The following is a 22,971-nucleotide window of genomic DNA, read 5'->3' as shown; positions in this document are numbered from 1 at the left end:
TTGCAGGCAGAACGTAATAGGATTTGGCTGCTTTTATGTTGCTCTTAAAAAAATAAAATTCAGATCTAGCAAGAATGCAGCTGGCGGGAATGAATATAAATTCCTTGTAGCTATGCCATGACACTTTATCAAAAGTTTTAAAGCTTACACAGACTCAGTACAGTCATCTGATTTGAGATGCATGTGAGCCATGTCAAATGGGAAGCTCAGCGAGCTGCAAATTCCCTCAGTGCAAAGCTATCGAACCGTTGAAGTGTAACAGTTCTTTACGTAAGGCTGCATGGAGTGTTCAATAAAAAATGTCAATAGGCCCCATTTAAAATAGGATTTGTATTCAATTTGCAGAGACCACAATGGAATTTGTCACTAATTTGAAATCAATTGGATGCAATGGAGCAAATTATTGTCTAGTAGCTTTGTTAAGTAGTCGACACATACCGAGATGATAAAGATGTCTACAGCGACACACGGTGGTATAAATTGTCATAAAAGCACCACCTGGAAAGGGAAGAGGGCTTCAATGGCTGGATTTACATTTAATATGATGGCACTATGAAATTTTATTGACCATTATTGCGCTTATCGTATTTGACACCATTTGATTGTCTATGCTTTCACTCGCATTTTGATTTGCAGCTTCTTTTACAGTGGCGCTCACTATTTGAGGAAACTAGTCTTCCAAGTTTATGTTGGTGAGGGAAAAAAAACAGTCCACTTACTCCAAGACTTGACTTTAACAATCCAGACTAGATATTATTAATCTAGTAATGATTGCATCTTTTTTCCCCACACAGTCCAACAGGTCTGCCACTGATAATGGCTGGAGAGAACTTTCACTTCTCCTTTCGCCCTGGGCTTGCTGTGGCCCTCTTTGGTTCATGTCTCTTGTAGAAGACCAAGTCCTCATGCTCCGCTTCCCTTTTCCTCCACTGAGTCTGGAGCGGGACCACGACTCAGGTCACACATTTGGAGTGCGCTTCGCTCTAGGATATGTTATAGAATTTCAGTGGAAATCTTGATTTGCAATTTTGAGCTTGACATGACAATCGTTTTAATCCACGATTGATGATGTGGCTTTACCTGCGCAATCATTGTGGTCTTTTGTCCTGGCTTTGATCCTTTATTGCTCCAAGGGAGTAGCTGGACCTCAGAGAAATGTTCTGATTCATTGGATCCAGCTCCACATCACTGCAAACCTGCTGCATGGGATGGGGTGGGCACATTTATAAAGATAATTTTGTATGAGTGAATTACAAGTTCCCAGACTGACAAGTGCTGCTTTCCTATTTTGACAGGGTCGTGAAGACTCACAGTGTCTATTGTGGATAAGGATGAGGAAACCTGTAGAAACTTGTTTTTGGAGACGGATGATTGTCTGCTCAGCATCGAGTCCCTGAAGGAGGACTGGCTATGTGACATTGACATGATGTCCCTCCGGGGGGGCTGGGCTAGGAAGTGTAGACAGGGGACTTTTTCGGCAAGAGTGTTCCTGTTGAAGCACAGTGATTAGTCAGACAAAGGCTTTGTATCAGTTTCAAGCTCATATTACTTGATTTGCTGAAGATGGCGCTCTCACCTGTATTTAGAGTGAATGATGGCATAGATGAAAGGGTTGTAGATGGCCGAGGCCTTGGCAATAACCGCCGGCACGGCTTTGGAGTAGGGGTTCAGGACATTTGCATATCTGAATTTTTTTTTTTGCACGTCAGAACCTGTACTTTGCCAGTTTTTAAAGTTTTTTTTGTGTGCGTGGCATATTTACCCTGCCCAGGCAATGAGGGTGACACACGCGTAGGGTGACCAGGACAGTACAAACACGATGATCACGACAAAGGCAATCTTGGCCAACTTCCACTCGGACTTGATAGTCTGCTGCTGAATCAGCGTTGACTTCCTCACCTGGGAACCCAACTTTTCCACTTCCCTGGCAGGACAGAAGAGGCTTATGAACTGACTTTGGAGTTTTTCGAGAGAGGCTATGAGCCTCAAAAAATCTTTTCTGAACAAAATTTTAAGACACTACCTTCATATGTATGAAGTACGATATGAAAGAGCAAACATTATACAAAGAGTTTTTTTTTTTCTTATTTAGAACGGATTAATGGCATTCCCATTCATTTCAATGGAAAAAGATTATTTGCCCAACACATACCTGCTGGCATGGCGAGTAGCGAGGAACATGCACAGATAGCAGTAAGATATGATGCCCAGTGGGATGAAGAAGACAAAGCAGCACAGCATCAGGGTGTAGCTTTTATTGGCGGGCGTCGACGTCACGTAGTCCCACGTGCATGAGGTCATCAGGCCTTCTGGTATGTAGGAACCTTAGAGACAAACGTGGTATAGTGTAAGTTTTTATTAGGGGACAATTTGAGTAAATCAGTTACGTACTCCACCCGAGAAGCGGTGCGAGGCTCCAAGCCAAAGAGTACAGCCACACCAGACCAATGATGAAGCAAGTGCGTCGCTTTGAGGTCCATTGTAAGGCCTGCAGAGGCTTGGTGATGACGATGTAACGATCCATAGAGATGGCCAGAAGGTTGATCATGGACGTGATTCCGAATAAGGCCCCGCAAAAGGCGTAGATTTTACAACCTGGGAAGACAGCATTTCTAAATGCAATCATGTCAAACGTCTTTCTTGCTAGGTAGACCTCGCTAGCTAGCTAGGTAGCGATAAACAGGCACTTACCCGTTTCCCCAAATATCCAGCCCTTGTAGAGGGAGTTGACAAAGAAGATGGGCGACTGAGTGATGGCCATGAGAAAGTCGCTGACGGCCAGGTTCATGATGAAAAAGTTGGGAGGAGTGCGTAGCTTCTTGTTACTGAAACAACAAATCGTCTCATTTTTAAAGAGGACATTATATGGAGTTTTGAGAAAGCAAAGAGTGGAGAGCCTCTGTCGTTTTAGCGTTAGCTAACGCCTATTTGGTCCGAGTCAATATGTCAGTTGCTTTTAAAAACAGATTTAGTATTGATTAGTGTATTAGTGTTGCTCTAGTGCTCATGATTTCTCCATCTCCCCTTTTTTGCCTGTACATCGTTTTAGTTTTAACAGCTCACCAGTTAGCAAAGTCAGGGGGCAGCGTTGGTGTCACAAGAATCAATGACCTTTGATTTAAAAACGATCTCTGGCGGACAACCGAGGTCCAGCACCCCCCAAGGATTTCCAAATGAAAGCAGTATTGTCAACACAGACACTCATTGACCCAGTCTGGTAGAATGCGGTTTGATATTCCACATTTCCACTGGAGGGTGTTTATATGTTGACCTATTAGGCAAGTGCTCGAGATCCCCCCTCGGAGAACTTAATGCAGTCTCTGTGTTGCGCCTGACACTCGGTTTGTGCTCGCCGCTCTTCTATCGGGTTACTTGTCGATGGCCATCGACCCGCTCGACCTTTCAAGTGGACCTCTTAACATCAGAGGGGCATCAGGTCAGACCTTCACTGATTGTTTTTTCTCGCTGGGTGTGCTGTGTTTACATATCGATGAATACGATCAACGATAACCGTTGCATAACATGACTTTAGAGATGGTAAGCGCTCCCTATGGGCGACCGAGGGAAATGTGTGTGTGTGGGGGGGTACTATTAAAACATCAGGAACAAAACCCTGAAACCCTACACAGCAATTTTCTTTCCATCCGTAATCCGAGCTACAATGAAACACTTAAGACACAAAAGAGGTTATTGATCAAATGATCAAATGTTTCCACGGCCCCCGCAATGTGCTCACATACCAGCCATTACTGTTTGACGCATTCAAAGAGTTTTTCTATGTACTTCTTAGACGCCCCACTGTGTGAGTGATCATTGAACACACCTCGAGCTGAGCGGCGTGAGTAATTACTTTTCTTTTATGTTAGTTAAGTTGACGGCATGTAAAAATGGAGTGTGTATTTTTTATCGATTTATGCAGCGCAGCTGGCAAACCACTCGGTTGCTTTCCTGGTATTGAATGCCCGCCAGCCTCTGCTGAGGCCATTGTGTCTGAGCTTGTGACATTGGTATCCCGAATCAAGAACACTGTTTTTTGTTTTTTTTTGTTTGGAAACTATAAAATAAAAAAATTACTACAGAGGAGATAGTAGCATAATTGTTATTTTATATTGGTACGTTCCAGACTGTTTCTGTAAGAGATGTACAGTTGACTTTTTTAAACTGTATAATATTTTTTTTAAAATACATTTGAATGGCAGTCAGCTAATTGCAAATAAGCAAAGCAAAAAATTCTTACCAGAAAAACGCATACATGACCAAGGCATTTCCGGTCACACCCACTGTCCCGATTACGAGGACAAAAAAGGCGACGATGTAGTGGACGTGGTCCTGAACGTCCACTTGCCGATAGAAGCTGTGTTGTCGGTCCATTTCTGTAGCAAACACACAAATAAAATATTGTCACTCTATATGTGTTGCGCCACTGTTTGTGTTCAAATAGACTTAACGCTAAAACACCGATGCTAGCCATTAGCTTGTCAAGGGTCTTTTGCAGTGTTTGATAGCGATAAGCTAAGTGGACCTCTCAAAGCAATGCTGCCGGTTTTCCGTTTAATTTAAAAGTAAACATCAACAGTATGAAAGATTATTTCATTGTCAGCCAAACCGCTGCCTGTTTTATTCACTGCCACTTAAACAGGAAAGGAAGACTTAGTGGAATTGTTTTCAAAGGGTCACATCTCGGACACGAACAAAAACGAACATTCGTAGTCCAAATCAACTCAAGTAGGAACAAACCATGACAATTACCGATGGGCCGGATATGCGGGCACTGCAAGTCTTCAATCAGTTATCGTTATCCAACGCTACGCGGCCTCCAACACATTTACCAAAGAGGCGATTAAGACTTTTGTGATGATGAAAAAAGGAGGTCGCTTTTCCGTGAGGACAATTCGCAGCTGGAGCGCTGATTATAAAAGGATTTCCATGTTTTGTTAATCTGATCGACGGTGAGTGCACATGCGCCGCTTTACACAATATTATCAGTGTTCCCATTATGTTATTAGACAACATCAAACAAAATTTGGTGAAATATTTAAGAGGTGGCAAAAACAGTACACAGACTTTTATAAGAAGTGATTTTGATCTGGTTTCATACAAGTGTACAGAAACTATCTAAAGTCTTCCAGTACACTTAAACTGTGAGTATTTACTTCCCGCCAGCGCATGCACGTGCACACGCAGCATCTCATGGTCAGACCGAGAGCCCACCTCTCACCCCCCCACCCCCCCCCCCCCCCTTTCCCCGCTGTGCTCAGTGAAGGCTCGTGCGTCAGACGAATTCTCACTCACCTCTTCCTTCCACTTATTAGACTGGCACACGAGACGCATAAAGCGAGCGCATGTCTGCCCGAGCAAATGCGTGTCAACGGAAAGAGACTTTCTTACTCTCCAGGTCGTTTTAATTGTCATATGGCAATGACAAAATAATAAATAAAAAAAAGTGATAAAAAATTTAAATACATCAGAAAATAAATTACTGTTTATCTTCTAGTTATTTATTTAATTGTTTAATTTTGGGACTTATAAGAAAACTTTACATATTCACACTGGTATATATATATATGTCATTGCATATTTTTCTCAGTATCATTCTTCAATAACTGTCTCGGTGAATTTTTTTTTTTGCTATAATTAGCTTGAAGAAACCATGTAGTATGTAATTGAAATTAATATATATTTTTGTATATTTCATAACTGTCAAGCATGCAGTTATAATATTGTAATATCAAACCAGCAAAGTACCTAATACTTGGGTGAAATAAGGTCATGCTGTAATTAAAAAAAAAGTGACTATACCTTATTTTTGTGCGAAGAATCTGAAGCTTGTGTCTGTCCGCTGTGTGCAGACCTCTCTGATCCCCAAGTGGGAGATTCAAGTCAGACAGTGAAGCATCGGTAAGCTGCTGCACACTGAGAGAATATGAAAATACTCTGACAGAAAACAAGCAGCAGCACATTGACCATCCCCCCCCGCTGGCAGCCCATCACACACAGCTCACATTTGGCACCATGCATTGATCAAGCCAGTGTGTGGTTTTCTGAGTGTGTTTGCGTGCGTGGCAACACACATCTATTAACTTGCAAAAGTGGAAAGAGGTTGAGATTTTTTAATTTTATTATATATTAGTGATGAGTAAAATCGAAAGAGAGAAACGCATTAGCTTGATTAATCAGACTATAAAGTATTATCTGATTCCAAAAAGTGACTATTAAAAGATAGTCGGCTCGCTTGTAAGAAAACTGATTGCAGCAATAATGTCATATTTTGACCCTCAAATATTGTTATGCCTCTTGATAAAAAAATGACTTTGGGCATTATTATCACAACCTTGTCTTGTGTCTGATGGGTGGAGAGGACGGCAGTTGTTCACTGCCCACCCTCGCGGCAACTATCTCAGCAAACAAAGAGCTCTTTTTATCAAGAAATTGATTTATAAAAAAAAAAAAAAAGATGTTTACATTTAACAGTACACGCATTAAGGAACTAAAACAACCAATTATTTACACATTATATATATATATATATATTTTAATAATCATCCAATTAATCAGTTATCAGAATTTTTTTTCAACCAAATTTTAGCATGTTAATGGTATTTTCCATTATATGTTAGCTTTAAGCTAGCAGTTTGGTTGTTGGTCTTGAACACACTCTTTTGCTTTATGTTAATTTGACAGTAAATTTAAAGCCTTTTTTTTTTAAATAAAAAAAGCTGCTTGTTGTGACAAGTCGAAGCAAAAAAAAAAATCATTTAAATGCTGGCTCATATCAAAACAAATGGATTTCTAATTTTGTCATGAAATGCCTCATAACAGCTTTCAGTGGGGGAGATGGACGATGCTGCGTCTCTCAGTCAGGTGCTTTGAGAATTGCGGAATCTCTGGTGGAAAGGGACAAAGCTCATCCATAGTATCAGATTTGTTCACATGTTTAGCCGTGTGTAAGAAGAATCCCGAGAAAAGCACTCAGATAAAAGCGTCCCTGTGCTAATCGGCTCACGCACAACTGAGCAGACGGCTGAACCTCTTGGCCTTTACCTTTCTCTTTTTCAATGCCTCGTCTGGTTAAATTTTGTTTAAAAAAAAAAAAAAAAATCAAATTTATCCGATTTATTGTTAATCTTTGAAGAAATTCAGGTTCACTAACTTTATTTAAGCCAAACTAAAATTTGGTAGATAATTGTTGGAGAGAATTACAGATTTTATACTTTCATCTGTACGCAATAATGAACATGAAAAAGATTTTTCCTATCATTGATTGATCAAGGTCATTTCTTAGAATGCCCCTCCCTTGTTCCAAGAAGGCCGAATAGATGCAATGAATTAGAAAATGGACTTTCTTTTCACACGGGTCGATACACTTGCACACGTTACTTTTAAACCACTTGATTACATCATGTTGCATCACAGGAAATTAAGAGCTACATTTTTTTTCTTTTTTAATCAATAATGTTGACTGTCAGTGTGATGCCCAGCTGATACTCATGTGCACTAAGCGCATTTGTTGTTTGTATGAAATGTCGACAAAGAATGCTTTGTCAGCTTCTGCCTTGCTTTAAAGACATATTTTCATATCCGGCGTTCGGGTACAAAACATGAGCAGCGAGGAGAATGTGGCCTTAATTTTAAGGTGAAGAACTCAAGGATGCTTTTTATGAATAAGACTAGAATTCATATGGCTCAAATCTTACATATTACTGAGTTTGTTTATCTGGAGACAAAAACAAAATTGGTGTCGAACGTACCGAACAGGAGTCTGTAGGTTTCCACTCCCGAGGAAGCCTCACATCATGACCATCAACCGCCCAATTAACGCCAACATGGTCTGTCACCTTTGCGTCCCCTCAGGGGGTGTGGAAAGGGGACATAACGAATGCATGGTTGTAGTGGTCCGTGTGCTTTAAGAGGTGTTAGGAGTGAAGAAATAATAAAAAAAAAAACACTATAAATGTCACTGAAACAACACTGTCCATCCCGCTTGTCCTCAATAGCGTTGCATGGCAACCGGGACCTACCTGGCGACTTCGGGTGGGCTTGTCGCCCAGGCCGTCACGAGCAATGTATTATCTAATGGCACGTCTGATCAGCCATTTTGTTATTAAATCAAGCTCACTCCACCGTGCAAGTACGTATAGATTTAGTGGAGCTTTAGTTAAAGCGAGTGAGGTTGTGTGATTATTAGTAAAGCTCACAATGTTGAGTAGTAGGACAAACTAGCTGAATAGCACAAAAAAAAAAATAAAACATAAATATGGTGCATGTTTTTTTTGTTTATATATGGTAGTTAGCACTTTGTATGTGTTGAGATCTGGGCTGCATGGTGACCTCGACCTGTTTACGTCTCCCAAAGGACTTCCACTCACACCTTGTAGCAAAACTTTCTCCGGAAATATTATTGGAGCTTAAGGAAGTCTGAATTGTTTCAAATGGCCTGGTCTAGTTTTTATTACTTTCCAGCCAAGTCGAAGGAAGGTGTTAAAAGTGTGAACAATGACCTGGGGCAAATGAGGTGAGCAAGAGCTGAGTGACACATTGCAATGTTATTTGACAAAAACATATCTTACTTGTCCAACATGATGCAACAAGAGTAACGCAATGTCTCATGGCAAGTGGATCAATAATCACTCCGCGTGTCCGTCCTCTCACTTAAAAACATTTACGCGAACTTTTGACTTGAGATTTCCTGTAATTGTTTGATGTAACTCGAATATGTTTACATATGTTTACAAGGTCTATGAATGCTTGATGCTCCATGACTCAACTGTGCTTGGAAGCATCTTAGTGCTTCTCCCATCCACATCCTCTTCCTGTTTTCCACAAAGGCGGTCGCTATTGTTTCGTCTTTTTTTGTACCGAAACGACTCCGTCAACGCGGCCGTGTCCTCAAGTGTCAAGCAGTGGCCTTTTATATAAAGCTTCTAAAAAGCACATTCACAGACAGCCTTCATAATGTGCAGTATTGAAGTTTTTCAATAAAGGATACAAATTAGCCACCATAGTTCAACGGATCTGTTCTTACCTTTTGCTTTGATGTAGGTTTTTTTTTTTTTTTTCATCCCTCTGCCAGACTGCAAATGAATGCCACTTGCATCATGGGCAGGAACTCCAGACAATATCTGTATACAAATAAAAAATAGCCAATTTGTCCCACTTAAAATAATCCTTATTTAGACCACCAGTACTTTTTGTCTGTTTTTTTTTTTCAGGTCATCAAGAAAAATAATTAAATAGTCCACTAGAGGTCGACAGAGTTCTTTTTTTCCTGGGAGACAGCTTTTCATGAGCCTCTTAGTTTTGCCGTGGATGTTTAACGCCCTCTAGTGGTCTATTAGGTTTTTGCTGATTGACTATATCTCCCCATGGGGAGTTCAGCAGCTGGTGTGACCCCACAGCCACCGACATCACAAAGTTTTGCCGTACCACAGTGTGTGTGTGTGTGTGTGGGGGGGGGGGGGGGGGGGGGGAGAAATACATTAATTTTTTTATCATTTTAAGACATTTACAACTGTGCTTTTTTTCCGCAATACAATTGTTGCCGGAAATGAAGAGATTGCAGCAAGGTAGTTCGCGTGGCGGCCTTTTTCCTTGCACACGGTTTAAGTTACACATTTGTTTACGTCCTCATCCGCTTGTTTACGTTTCTTAAAAACAGCCAGTAGGAATGCGTTTGTCTCCGCATGCTATAATTGTTCGACGTCTTTGACGCTCTGCTTCGAGTGAGGTTCCACTTTGATCCTCTTTAATCCGCCGGCGTCCCGTTATGCTCGCAATGCCAAGTGACGGATTACGCTCATGTCTTTGTGACCCAGGAATCTCAACTGCATTCAGACCTTGCTTATTTTGAGTTTAAGAACATCTGGGCTGTGTTAGGACTTTGGCTGGGGTTGAGACACACTCTCACACATACACTCTCATATACACTCTCACGCAGTCATACAATACACACGCATAGACACGCGTGCAAACCCCTCATAAAAGTTTATCATTCAAGTTCTGAAATGTGGAGATGGGCCTTTAGTCTGAATAAGACAGATGGTGACAGACATTGGATGCACAGGTGCGGCATTCAGAGAGAGGTCTTCAGGTGCGTCTTTTCATCGACATGATGTAGTGCACGTCTGCAGCGAGTCGGCCGCCGAGCGCAACGATCGTATCGGCGACCTTTGATGGCTGCCGTCATTGCTCAATTTAACCGCGTTGGTAAAAAGATACACGGGCAACAATAAGCTCCGAAACGTGGCTCACTCCCTTCGCCCGGCCCCCCGCTCTCGTCTTCATTGTCTGCACATGCAAGCCTGGAACAATGGCGAGCAGGCGGACTGGGCGGAGGCTCAGCCCAAGCCCGGTAACATGAGGACACACCAAAGGCCAGGTGAGTGAAAGCCTCCTCCGCCTCATGGGACATGTTTCACGGTCCGGCCGCGTCTGCCAGCTTTTTTGTGGTCGCGCTCGTCGTCTTGGGGTCTGGACGCTCCCCTGCGGCCGTAACCAAAAAGCTCCCATCTGCTGTGGGGGGCCGCGGGGGGTTGGCGGTGGGGGTTTACAGGTCTTTTCTCTGCCCAGAACCGATGGCTCCGAGCGGTTTGGTCGCACAGGCCGATCTCGTTTCAATTTTGACACCTCTTTGTTGTACACTTGCAGCAGGTACAAAGATTGTGAAATGTGTTGGAAATACGATCAGTCGTCTTTCTCCGAAACTTTGCCCTCTGCACCCCAGGTACCGTTTCTTTTTTTTTTTAACAGCAGAAAAACCTCAATGAAGGAATGCGTGATTGATGGGGTTGACTTGTAAAAACAAGGTACTGATGTTATTTGCCGAACTATCAAGATATATCGCTGCTCAGGAATACCACCACCCGTGCTCTTTTTGCAATTTTTTTTTTTTTGAGTTCCTAAAGTCCAAATGAGAATTCGGTTCAATACAAAAATATACTCTGGCAGCTCCATATCTGTCCGTTCCATCCATTTGTCCACAAAGCTGGGCGGGTTGTTGTTCCACAGCTGTTTGGACATGTCAACCAAGGCCATTCTGCTCACAAACCGGCACATGCCAACAATCGGTAACCTGAACCTGAACGCAGCATCCTAACCTGGAGCCAACTCGCAGACAGCCGCACTCTGCGTTCGAGAGCTTAAAATGCCGGCGACGCGTCTTGGATCTTGTTACAGTGGAGGAAAACTGTACTTTTGGTCAAGCCGTCAACCTTTCAAATATGTTTGACCAACATCTTCCAAACACACACCGAGCGGGATGACAGTACGCCCGGAGCCATTCAACATTCCGACACCCGAACCGGGACCTACGACCTCAGTTGATGTATTCGGATCCTTGAACTATCGGGTGGACTCACAACAACTATTGAAAAGGGCTCAACGTGACTCACTTCATTGTTTGCAACATGTCAGTGTCGCCCGTAGGGTTGAACGCCTTTAGAGATTAATAAATAAACACCAGCCCGATTATGATTTATTAATCAGCAGTTTACATCTGATGACTCACCCTCGCTCCAGATGGCACACCTACATTTTCTATTTTTAGCTCATGCAGGAAGTTGTTTTGAACATGACGCCAAAGATATAATATTTAATTAGCTTTTTTTTTTGTTTGTTTGTTTTTAAATCAACAACACCACAGCTGCCTAAATCTACAGTAAGACCCAATCCAGGGACGCACTTATACAACCGGTAGCTATCACTAATTTCTCTGACCTTGGAAGTGGAGTTTCCCGTGACCTCCACTCCCGAGTCAACTGATTAGATTATTGTAGCATTAAGTCCAATTGTCTGTTATTCTAAGTCGCTTGTAACACCCTGTACAGGAAGCAAAGTTCAAGGCTGCCGCTGCGTTTTACTTTCCATTCTTTGAATACGAGCGAGTACTGTTTTTAGAAATGAAATTTTACAAATGAAATTCTCTAAAACTGGATTTTTGTGTCATCGCTGTTGGCAAAGGGATATATAACCTCATCGGTGTAGTCGGCGGGGGGTAAACGCCAGTCGGAGATGTCGTGGTGACGATATCAATAGCTCCTTCTGGGAACGAGCTCCAAGGTGACAACATGACGTGATTTGGCGACAATGCGGTCATGCTGCTCTGATCAACTCTGCGACGTGATACGCTCTTGTATTACCAGCCGCGTGTGCATATACTCTTTCTCACAGGCCCGTTTGCAGGAGGTGCCAATATGTACGTGTGCCGCGTCGCATTCGCGCGAGACGAACGAAGAACACGAGTTTAGCATTGTGTTTCTGTCGCCGGGTTGGACGTTCGCGGTACGGCAGAGAAAATGATGATTTATGGGCCTCCGGTGGAAGCGAGTGCTCTCAACACATACCAGGCGGGATTAGGACGGGGAACTGGATCTGAGCCTCGCCGCTGTCACTCCGGGACGTTGGCTCGCAAAGACATCGTTCTCGCTTGCTTCTCGGGTCCGAGTGACCTTGTTACGTTGGGGACGGAGCAGCGATTAATCTTTTGTTGAAACTGTAAGAAGAGAAGGAACCACAATAAGTATCTTTGTTAAGAACTATCTGAATATAAATTCTGAGAGAAATCTAACAAGTGTCTTTTCAAATGTGTCATCTTTGATCGTTCAGCCGATTCAATAAACTGGGATTAGTTCTTAAAAATAAAGTCTGCATTTTTTGTCACAATTAGCACAATTAGCAGGTCCAAAAAACTAATATTATTAAATCCATTAAATATATATATATTTTTTAATCTTTTAATTTAATCTCTAATTTTTAATCTATTAATTGGTTATGAGAATTTTATCCCAATAAATATCTGAATCGGCATTGGCCTCAAGAGAATCCATATTGGTCTGGCCCTGAATTTCATAAACTGCAATATTATAGAGTGCTTTTTTTGAAATACACATTACAATAATGTTTGTATTTTGCCTGAAATTAATTAATTATATTTCTAATCATTTTAATGGTGGGAAAGGCAAGTTGGTGATGACTCAAGACACCATTGTATGTATCGGAATATTTAAAATAGATGAAAAAAAAATTCACAACAGTGCCATCTGTTGGTTCTCATGGGGCACTGCCCTTCTTTCCCTTATTGCAAAATGGTCACTGGCAAAGGTTATAATAAAAATAGCTCAGTCCAAATCCGTAAGATGAGACACTTAAATAAAACGCGAGCTCACTTCCAGCCGGAGGTGCTTTTCATCTTTTGAGGGTTACTATTTGTTTAGTAAGACAGTAGGCAGCCGCTCTTTGAACACTAAACACGATAAAGCCGGCACAAAGTCTGACACCGCGCCACCTCGGGGAGGGTGCGGGGTTGGGGGGGGGGCATATCTCATCAAACGACTTTCCCAATAGAGTGCAAGCAATGGGGGTAACTCCATACCTTCTTCAATTTTCCCCTCAGAGTGCATCATTTGGAACCATTTCTCTTCTGTCCCGATGAAGGAAAAGGAATCTTGACTTCATTTCTATTGTGACGGCCGTGGAAGCCAATGGTCCGTGGGAGAGAGATTAGCAAAGTCACAGTCACTGCTGGGGTGATAATTCATCCTTGACCAATAGAGTTCTTCACACGCCCTGCAGGAAGTCATGTGAAAGCATATTGTCAGTCAAAACAGAACAAGAGCAAAAATCGCTTCCGATATTAAACATCGGTATGTGGGAACCCGATTGACATTGGAGGGTCTCATTTCGATCCTCCCTCGATGCTTTTAGTATCGGTGTGTAAGAGATTTCACCTTACTTCCTCTGTGCTATTTTTACCCGCGTCATAGTCCCTCCTGAACTTTGATAGTACCAAGTGAGCTCATTTACACACACAGACACACACACAAGTGTGTATTTTTGCAAGCATACAATCTGAGAAGCCGCGGCTGAAAGGTCTGAGCAATGAGCGAAACAGATGGAAGCGCGGCGCCGACCTGAGTGCCACAATGGCTCGGGCATCTGGCGCATTGCCACCTCTGAACTATGACATGTGCCAATAATGGACCAGCTGACTGGACTTCCTGCTCCCCTGTTTTATGTGCATGCCGGGTGACATAACTCGCCATGCATAGGCACACACAGCTTCCAATATACTGCCAAGGAAAAAAAAAAAATCTAGCAATGCATTCTTGATGACCACATGATGTTTGAAGCATCTTAAGTCATGCTTTTTGTTTTAGTCACACTTCCGCTGCCTCGGATGAGTTCATGTCAAACGACCTTGTGGTCCGAGGGTCTCATCTGCACCAGAGGGGTCTCGTATGACATATGGGCGAGTCACAAACCAAAGGGGACTTCTTGGTGACTCTTCTACATTGAGACAGACAATGTAGCCTCTGTGCGTACGCCCCGATAATAAAAGTGACACGTCAAAGGCTAGTGACATCATCGCATCAATGGGGGTTATCCAAAAGTGCGAAAATATTAAGGGCCACATTTTCCCTTCCATTTGGGACATGTCATGAAGACACCTGAGAACTGTTTCGGGCGGGAATATTAATGGGCTATTGTAATTGTTAAGATGTCTTACAAATAGTACAGGTGTCTTACATGCTTTGACAACGTTGTTGTGTAATAGCATGCTGTTTTCTCTGGGACATTCGTACATCGAGTAATTTGGGTCAAGCGTTAACTGGAAGAACCTACGATGCGTCATTTGCAGTAATTTTGCAAAACAATTAGCATGGGAAAAAAAAATGGAAGAAGCCCTGCAAGGCAAATTACAAGTACACGATACATAGAAAATGAGCGTCGTCATTTGTTTGAAAGTAGCCGTGTGCGAACTTGACAGCGTGGAATTCATACAATGAGCATTTGGCTCATCACCACACAGACCTTTATGAAGAGGGCACGGCACGTCGGGATCCCGTAAGGAAAAACATGTCTTAACAGGAAGGCTTATCCTGGCAGCGAATGGAGTCGGAGCTTTTTAGGCAGGTGGAACTTTTGTGTAGTTGTAGTGTTGATGTTTTGGGATTTACACCAGCGTGCAAACAAGACGTCTTTGGGAGACTTGAATGGAAGCTTAAAGTGTACCTGGAAAGATAGACACAGATTTTATTGGTTTGATGATCATTAGGTGTGCTGAGTCACAACTTCACCCAAAAATAAGTAGTGTAATTTCTGACACTTTTGGATAATTAAAACGCCCCGAGTGATCCTGAATCACTGACAATCATCTCCTGAGTAACTTAAAAAAAAAATCATGAAGGTTAAAATCCTTCCAGATTTTCTCTTTTTTTATTATGCTACGTCTCGCCGCACCCCCCAAAACTGTTTGTGCCCCAACCAATTTTAAAAATGAAATGCAGCACAGTTGGCAAGCATGCAACTTTAGAAAGCTACATATTTACAAAATCTTAAACATTGCATTTAGCCAAGAGCAAGAAGCCACGCAGAAGGGGAACTCGATGCTAGTGATGAGGTTCCAATCATGCCCAGATCACATTCCCCATGCTGACATCCAAATCCAAGGACATGGGGATGTGTGACATAATCCCCCAGATATCTGAAAACTGCAAACAGGGGGGTCTAGTGAGGGGGGTGGGCGGCCAGGGGGGTAGCCAAGGGGGGGTGGGTTTAGCTAAACTACAAGTTACTATTATCTGCCAAACTACTATTTAATTGGGGTGTGACATGAGTTTAGTTGAGTTCACTCCCAACACGTCAAAGCAGAAAAAAAATGAAGAGCTCGTATCTCAAGGCAAATTTGTCTTGTATTTTTTTTTTTTTTTTTTACTTAAATGCGGTGTGGGGGGGGGGGCTGTAACGGACTCATTTTAAAGGGAAAAGTGTATTTGACTATAACCATGTCCAGTGTGTGTGTGTATTTGTCTGTGCGCTTTTATCCCTGAGGGGCGGACACCGAGCGCGCGCCGACTATAAATGGCTCCGGAGTGCCGCGGAGCGCGGCTCGGCGCTGCACGGCTGCGCGATGAGGACGACAAACCGACGCGTGGATATGGAGACCGCACGACCCTCGCCGCTCTTTTCTGTACGCGGGATGTGACGGCGGGGGGAAACTAACTATTTGCGCGTCTTTTCCACCCGTGGAGTGGGAGGTTGCCACTTTTGGATTCCCAGCGTGGAGCAGCTTGTTTCATTGATCAACGAGGTCCAAAGTGCGCACACGTTCTGGAGCTGTGTGACATTTTGGGTATTTTTCCACCAGTGGACATAAACTGTCGCGCTAACAAGTGGGGATTTTTTTTTTTTTTTTTATCGTTTTGGATGCACATGAGGAAAACGCATGACGCTTGGATTTTAATCGCAGCGAGGTGCAGGTCTGCATGGACCATCTTTGAGGTGAGTGTCTAGTTATGTAAATCATAACATCAGAACTAATATAGATAACATTAAGTTTTGCCATCGTGCAAAACAAAGCCACAAAAGTCACATTTTCGGAATTGGACTATTTTACTACTTTACAAGATTTCTCACATGAATTTAAGAGTGAAATCTTGGTCAATTATCTGATTGGCAACAGGTTGAACACACAATTATTGCATATTTAACATGCAGTTCTGGTTGGCACGACAATATATGTCGCTTGCGGAAATAGAGAGATGCACAAACAACCATAAACAATTTTCAGACATATGAAATGAAATTGGATATTTTCTCCCATAATCCCAGATAATCGCTGTCGGGACAGTTTTGGCCTGCGGGCCGTATATTTACAAGCCCTGCCATGAACACACTTTTTATTGCTTGTATTTAAACTACACGTTGCCATTCCTACTTTTAGCGTATAAACTGTTGTCAAGACTCGTCATAGGGCAGGACGATGCACGTAATTTGCCTTTTGTGCCAAAATTCAAATTGCAACACTCCCTTAATTGGATGCAATTATCTTGGATGAAGGCATAAATTATTTTAAGTGTTTACAATAGATGTAATCTGCACATGGAATACGACATTCTGTACACACGTTCTACCTGGGACTTGGTGGCTTGTTGACTTCTGACAGGATGTCACATGTTTGATCTCTCCCCTACTGTTTATTCCAGCTCTCCTCAGAGGAACTGAGTCTAAAATGAATTTATGGGATGTGGCGGCCATGTGTTTGTTGCTCCTGAGCTCTGTCGCTACCCGGCCCCTTTACCAAAACACCCAGCCAGCCAAGAGGACCTTGTTCTACTCTGATTCACTACACCAGTCCGCTGAGGACCAGGGGGCCAACTTGATGATGCGCAGTGCTGAGAGCAACCTGCAGGAGATCTCCAAGGAGGATCAATGTAAGCGTTCCACTAATGTCTGCACCACACTTGTGTGTATTATGTAATCTTTCATGAAATGCAAAGTAGACTGCTGGCTAGCCAACGGACAGACGGAACTGTCGGGGGTTTTAAAGTATTCCTTAGTGTTCTAAATTTAGACTTATTGTAAAAACAAACCAAAAAAGGATTCCATTTGGGTCAACAACGCAAACAGGTGTCAAAGGGTTAGGTCTTAGGCCGAGTCTTAAGGATTTCCCACTGTTATCAGTTTGGTGGAGAGTGGCCCGCGGATAAGGACGTCAGAAACTTATCACGCAGCAGGTATGTCATTTGTGTTTTATTACGCGTTACATCACGACGCTTGCCAAACACTTGGCCTCTCTTCCGCTGTTTACATTTACCGCCGCCACCGCCGCCTGAAGTTAGAAATCAATGGCGCGCTTTTCGCCGCTCCAACGAAAGCGCGTCGGCCAGGAATGGAAAGTTTGAAGCGTTTTGTTTATGTGTGCGTTTAACAGCCACACTGGGCAGGAATTTTAGTTTGTTTGGAGTTGCGTGACACTGGATCATCTTCACTCGGGAGGCGGGATGGGGGCCAAGAAGTGGAATGGAACATTTGGAGCCAAGCTTCAACCTGCTACCTTAACTTTTGTTTGCGCCAGGTTGACATCACCCGTGTAATGTTAACGCTACTACAGTCATGTAAACCAACCTATTTTATAGACTGCATAAATAAACATTGAGGACTGTTTTTTTTTAGGCATGACTAATTTAATCGGCGATATCGTTTTTTTTTTAAGTCAGGGAAAAAACTCGATTTTTTTTCTACATTTTATTTCTAACAAAAAATGTTGGAAGAAGCAATGTGGAGAAAAAAAACAATGTTGAAATGGAAGCATTGTGGCTCCGATAGCGCTTGTGTGCTACTGATTAGTTGCAGCACAACTTGCGCAAGCGGTTGTACTGTGCTAGCTAGCGGCAGGTGCACGCTGCCCGTCAGTCTTAAGATGGCATTTACACCGCAAGTGACCCACTTCACAGTTTTCACTCCTGTGGGGCCAACAGTTTGAGTAGAAAAACATATTCCCAGTAGCTTTCCAAATTAAGTGGATAAATCCTGGGATTCATTGTTTTGGAATTACGCTACACCCGAAATTAAAGGGAAAACAAGAGATGGTCTAGAAACAGCTAGACCCACTTGGATTCAATTAGCAGTGGAGCGCGGGGGAGATCAGGTGACGCGGAACATGTGCAAGCAAAGTCCGATGACACCTAACCACACCGTCGACTGCCAAACCTCACAGCCCGACACCGACGCCTGTCATCGTGGGGTTATTACGGCGGTTGATACGTTGCGCCCATTGTTCTTTCATCATCTCACTGGAATATTCTCTCGTGTTTACGTACAAAGTGTTTTCTTAGGAATTGGCGCTATATAAATAAAACCGACTTGCCTTGACACGGCAGGAATGTCGGACTAATTGTTTCATAGGAGAACAACGTCGTCTCCATCGACGATTTAGCGGGAGGTGCGGATGCTTGTGTTATTGGCGTGAAACAGACGCAACGTGCAGATGCCAAAAAGCTTTTTGGACTTGCTCCGCATCAGCAGATGTTTTCCGCGTGTGATCGTGCTCTTCCTTCTAAATTATTCACACATCAGTTCCTGGTGTCGGGACCTTTGAAGAGGGCACCAAACAAAACAGCGGCAGATGTCCCTCGGTAGCGTTACGACGCAAGCTAATATGCTAGCTCGGTTTCACGTGTTTTGTTAAGAAATAGGAAGCAGCTGGGGTATAGGTGAACATTTAGTCGTTCACAACATGAACACAGTTTGAGAACAGGAGTTCTTTTACTTGTCAATCAGATTTTGGGTGTTTTCAGGCCCCACATTTGTACATCTGATTCCTTCCTCTGGTGGAGTATTTTTTTTTAAGGCGGTACTTTAAAATTGAGAACTGGTGATCTGTTCAAAATCAGCATTCCCATGTTCTCTGTGTCTTGCAGATGATGTAACGAGTCCTTATTCTGAGCAGTTTGACGATGTCATGGACTTCATTAAGGCAACTATCGGCAGATTGCGACGATCCTCCGAGTCCCGGGGCCCGAGGGAGCGGGAGCAAAGACAGAGGGGGGCGGCAAACACACGAGGCGAGAGGAAACGAGGCCGGAGCAGAGGTGGTGGGACCAGAGGCAAAGCGGGGCGAGGCGAACGGGGTCGGGGGAGGACATCGGCCCGTCCCGGTCGAGGCTGCCTCCTAAAGGAGGTCCACCTCAACGTGACGGACTTAGGTCTGGGCTACCAGACCAAAGAGGAGCTGATCTTCCGCTACTGCAGCGGACCCTGCGCCGAAGCCGAGACCAACTACGACAAGATCCTCAGTAACCTCAGCCACGGCAACAAGCTGGACAGGGACGTGCCCTCTCGCACCTGTTGCCGGCCGGTCGCCTTCGACGACGACTTGTCCTTCTTGGACGATAACGTGGTCTACCACACGCTTAAGAAACACTCGGCCAAGAGGTGCGCTTGTGTGTAAGACACGTTCAACGATGGAGCTAACAAAGAATATACTGTTACATTTCCTCATTTTTCTGTTTTTCTAAAAAAAAAAAAGTTTCTTTCATCTGGAAAGCCTCCCAGGATTAACCCTTTCTTTCTTTGTTTGGTGAGGACTCTTTCGGACTCAACAGGATTCAGCAGACTCCACACACCATCATATGAATATTTAGACGTACTGTATATAAATCTCTCTCTAAATATACAGTATCTATAAATGTATGTATACGCTTGTGTGTAAGAGGTATATTTATTAAGATGGAATTAACTTATTGTTATTTATTTCACTTAGGACACAAGTTGTTGTCTTTATTTATTGAGACGCTTGGTTTGGACGTTGTCATGATGTTCGTGTACATTCTGGAAGCTTCCTCCTTTCAAACTCCCCCCGAAAACAAGTTACATTTAGATGAGTGAGGCTAGCTAAGGATTTTTCGTATTTTCACCCCGTTGCTGTTTCTTGTCAAAAAACAACCCGCAAATTTTCCCGTCCTCTAAGGGTAGTATCAGAAATGTAAGAACTGACCACTAATTTGCAGACTTATCCGAGCATTGTTCCATCTTTTACCAGTTTGACGGAAAGTCTGCAAGAAAGGGGAGAAAGACTCAGGACCAAAAGACAGATGGTCAGAAATGGTTTTTGTTTGTTTTGTTTTTTACTTTTTGTTTGTCTTTACTTTGGATGTAAGACTGATGTTTTGGCATATGACCAAGTGGAAACATCTCGAACTGTGGAGTCAAAATTCCTTTTCACACATCAAATCTTTTTTTTTTCCCGCGTCCTGTCTTCTCTTACGTCTCTGATGTACCAATTTTGCGGAAAGTGGCTAGAGACTCGGGACCAAAAGAAGCAATTTTTTTTTTTTTTTTTGTCTTCACAGTCCTGTCCACTGGTTGCATGTTTACAAGGAGTCGTAAAAAAACAAAAACCTAGCTGTAGTCTATAAGGACTTTGGAGTCAAAGGAGCCGCCTGTCAATCACCGATCCGCATCCTAAATACTTCTTCTTGCCCCCCCTCTACTCCTCTACTCTGAAAAGAGGATTTGAAAGTGATCCCCCTTTAACACGAGTCTTAAGCAAACATCCCCCGCCGGCTGAGGCAGTTTTAAAGGAGACGCTCGCTACTGTACGGCTGTCAGCGTCAAAGTGACGTTCCAACAAAAGCAAAAACCTTTAAATGAGACGCAACGGGGGGCGGGGGGGGGCCCAGGGTTCCCTGCGTGGTTTCTACACGTGATAACATGTTCAGTTAGGGGGAATAGCAATATCCCGGATAAGGGCAGAGCTGAGAGTCGTCAAGAGTCCTCGGGGAGGGTCTTGACGTTTCCACGGATTAGGGACCAAGGTATCTGTGCCCACCCGGCAACTAGCAAGGCAGCTTTACAGCGTGTAATCCCCCCCCCACAACACACACACGCGCAAATCCACAACATGGAGATGAATTTAGGCCAAACACAAGAAGGGGGGGAGAAAAAGGTTGCTTTTATCACAGCATACCTCATCAATTGGATCATCTTCCCTGTTTGCTTTCCAGATGACAACTATGGAGACTTCCCAGAAACCCCCCCCCCCTTGTGTCCTGCTTCTTCATACCAGGGGTTCTCAAACACTAATTAAACACAAGTATCACGTGTAGCCATAAATGTAATCAGAATTGTTGAAGAAAATGTCACGATGGAATTGATGTGGTAAATTTGGTTTTAATGGTCTTAATGTGAAGTTATGTTATTTCAAAAACAAAAAATTGTTACAAATTATTTAGTTTGAGAACCCCTGCTAGAAAAAGCACAAGCTCAAGTGTTAACCTGCGTTTCTTTGTTTACTAGCTGTCTGGTGAAGAGTTTGTCACACTTACGGTCGGGTTGCTACTTGTGTCAGAGTTGATGTGCAGTATTACGTCCATGTTATGGCAAAACATCATCCATTTTTTTATGTACGTTAGGACCCCCGAGGAGGACCTAGAATTGGGAATCGGATGCAAAAGGGGGAGCAAATCAGCTGAAATGAGGCCTGTTAAAGGGAAAGTAAAGACGTGCAAGTCCTCGGTGTTAAAAGATCCACTTTCTGTCGTCCCGTGTTCCAGAACCAAAGCTCTCTGCAAACTTTATTTTTGTACAATATTCATTTTATAAAACTTTTTACAGAATAAAAATGTGTTTCTACACGTGTGTCTCTCTGACTTTGAGCCGTGACGTATGTTGACACATGGTGCTAATTTGCTTCGCTGTGTGTTTATAGCAGTTCAATGTAAAATTGAGGATGGGAGTTGATGCGAAATCACAGCCCCCCCCCCTCCCTTTCCTGAGCCGCATTCCTGAACGCCAGCCCACCCAACGGCCCACCCGCTCGCCAGGGTCGTACAGTAAACACAAACGTGAGTCAGGGGGCTCAAGATTTTTGTTTCTATGGAGTAAAAACAATCATGTACAGCACATTCTGATAACGCAAATTATCACATATAGCTTGGTGGCAAAATTATTTCGATGTAGCTGTTGGATGCACCTGACCAAGTTTTGTTTTAGTACCAAGTTACAAATAAATGTTAATTTTTGGTCATAATACATGTAACCTCTGCTAGCTGCTTTGTTAACTGGTCAAGAGAAAAATTAGCCATTGAATGAACAAAAAAAAAAATTAAAAAGTATTTTTCTGAAAAACGTGACACACCCCAAAAACAAAAAATATGAAACTTACCTTATGTCTGCCCAAAGGGATTAGCTTGAAGTCTGATGAGTCATGTAGCTCATATTTTTCTTTTTCTATATGGCTAAAAAGGTTTTAGTAATTGTTAGTAATAAAAAAACCAACTTCAGAGCATAATAACATATTTAAAATATGTTAGTTTCCAAAGATGTTAATGAGGAAGACGTGAAAAATTCTTACCAAAAAAATTAATTTAAATGATTGGAGGTGGAATAAATGTCGCTGGACTCAAATTGGGGAAATGATGATTCCTCAGCATCCTTTCGGTTCATCGGAAACGCTGGCATAAATATTTACTGATGTACTTGGGATCGATGAATTGACTTTATCTGTGAGGGGAAACCTAAAAAGCCTCATTAAGTACGACTTACCGTACATTCTTGAACTGTTCCCAGATGAGCGAGTTGCCGTCAAACCACCAAATACAAAGTGACCAATCATACAGGGTGTTGTTGGTGAATATATTGCATGGCATACGCAAACTTGTGGTGCACATTTTAATAGACCAGGAAAAAAAAAAA

At 42.9% G+C, this 22,971-nt stretch overlaps 2 protein-coding genes across 3 annotated transcripts; one reads left to right on the top strand and one right to left on the bottom strand.

The window, feature by feature from the left end:
• Window positions 1-529: 529 nt before the first annotated feature.
• On the bottom strand, window positions 530-22,912 carry opn4xa (opsin 4xa). Of its 2 annotated transcripts, none has more exons than XM_049738045.2 (17): window positions 22,631-22,912; window positions 22,442-22,514; window positions 21,603-21,705; window positions 14,806-15,006; window positions 13,367-13,560; window positions 12,339-12,487; window positions 9,023-9,119; window positions 5,800-5,913; window positions 4,238-4,373; window positions 2,692-2,825; window positions 2,392-2,595; window positions 2,153-2,324; window positions 1,763-1,924; window positions 1,577-1,684; window positions 1,312-1,489; window positions 1,081-1,199; window positions 530-983 (listed from the first exon to the last, which is right to left on the bottom strand). In XM_049738045.2, the coding sequence occupies exons 9-16, from the start codon at window positions 4,369-4,371 to the stop codon at window positions 1,089-1,091; spliced, it is 1,203 nt and encodes a 400-aa protein (XP_049594002.1). In that variant the 5' UTR covers window positions 4,372-4,373; window positions 5,800-5,913; window positions 9,023-9,119; window positions 12,339-12,487; window positions 13,367-13,560; window positions 14,806-15,006; window positions 21,603-21,705; window positions 22,442-22,514; window positions 22,631-22,912; the 3' UTR covers window positions 530-983; window positions 1,081-1,088. The 2 variants fall into 2 exon arrangements, with proteins under 2 accessions (XP_049594002.1, XP_068508794.1); XM_068652693.1 differs by having other exon boundaries at window positions 1,081-1,196.
• gdnfa (glial cell derived neurotrophic factor a) lies at window positions 15,821-21,911 on the top strand. Its single transcript, XM_049738046.2, has 3 exons — window positions 15,821-16,275; window positions 16,980-17,207; window positions 19,197-21,911. The coding sequence occupies exons 2-3, from the start codon at window positions 17,006-17,008 to the stop codon at window positions 19,724-19,726; spliced, it is 732 nt and encodes a 243-aa protein (XP_049594003.1). The 5' UTR covers window positions 15,821-16,275; window positions 16,980-17,005; the 3' UTR covers window positions 19,727-21,911.
• Window positions 22,913-22,971: the final 59 nt, after the last annotated feature.

Source organism: Syngnathus scovelli, chromosome 13 (genome assembly GCF_024217435.2).
Source record: "Syngnathus scovelli strain Florida chromosome 13, RoL_Ssco_1.2, whole genome shotgun sequence".
NCBI classification, from domain to species: Eukaryota; Metazoa; Chordata; class Actinopteri; order Syngnathiformes; family Syngnathidae; genus Syngnathus; species Syngnathus scovelli.
This window is presented reverse-complemented; position numbering and strand designations above follow the sequence as displayed.

Bases quoted from the DNA above. Each gene is read 5' to 3' on its own strand.
- opn4xa (XM_049738045.2), bottom strand. From the start codon at position 4,371: ATGGACCGACAACACAGCTTCTATCGGCAAGTGGACGTTCAGGACCAC. The intron at 2,325-2,391 runs GTACGTAACTGA...TTTGTCTCTAAG, and splicing joins CGCACCGCTTCTCGGGTGGA to GTTCCTACATACCAGAAGGC. The intron at 1,200-1,311 runs GTGAGTCTTCAC...CATCCCATGCAG, and splicing joins CCTTATCCACAATAGACACT to CAGGTTTGCAGTGATGTGGA.
- gdnfa (XM_049738046.2), top strand. From the start codon at position 17,006: ATGAATTTATGGGATGTGGCGGCCATGTGTTTGTTGCTCCTGAGCTCT. The intron at 17,208-19,196 runs GTAAGCGTTCCA...TGTGTCTTGCAG, and splicing joins GATCTCCAAGGAGGATCAAT to ATGATGTAACGAGTCCTTAT.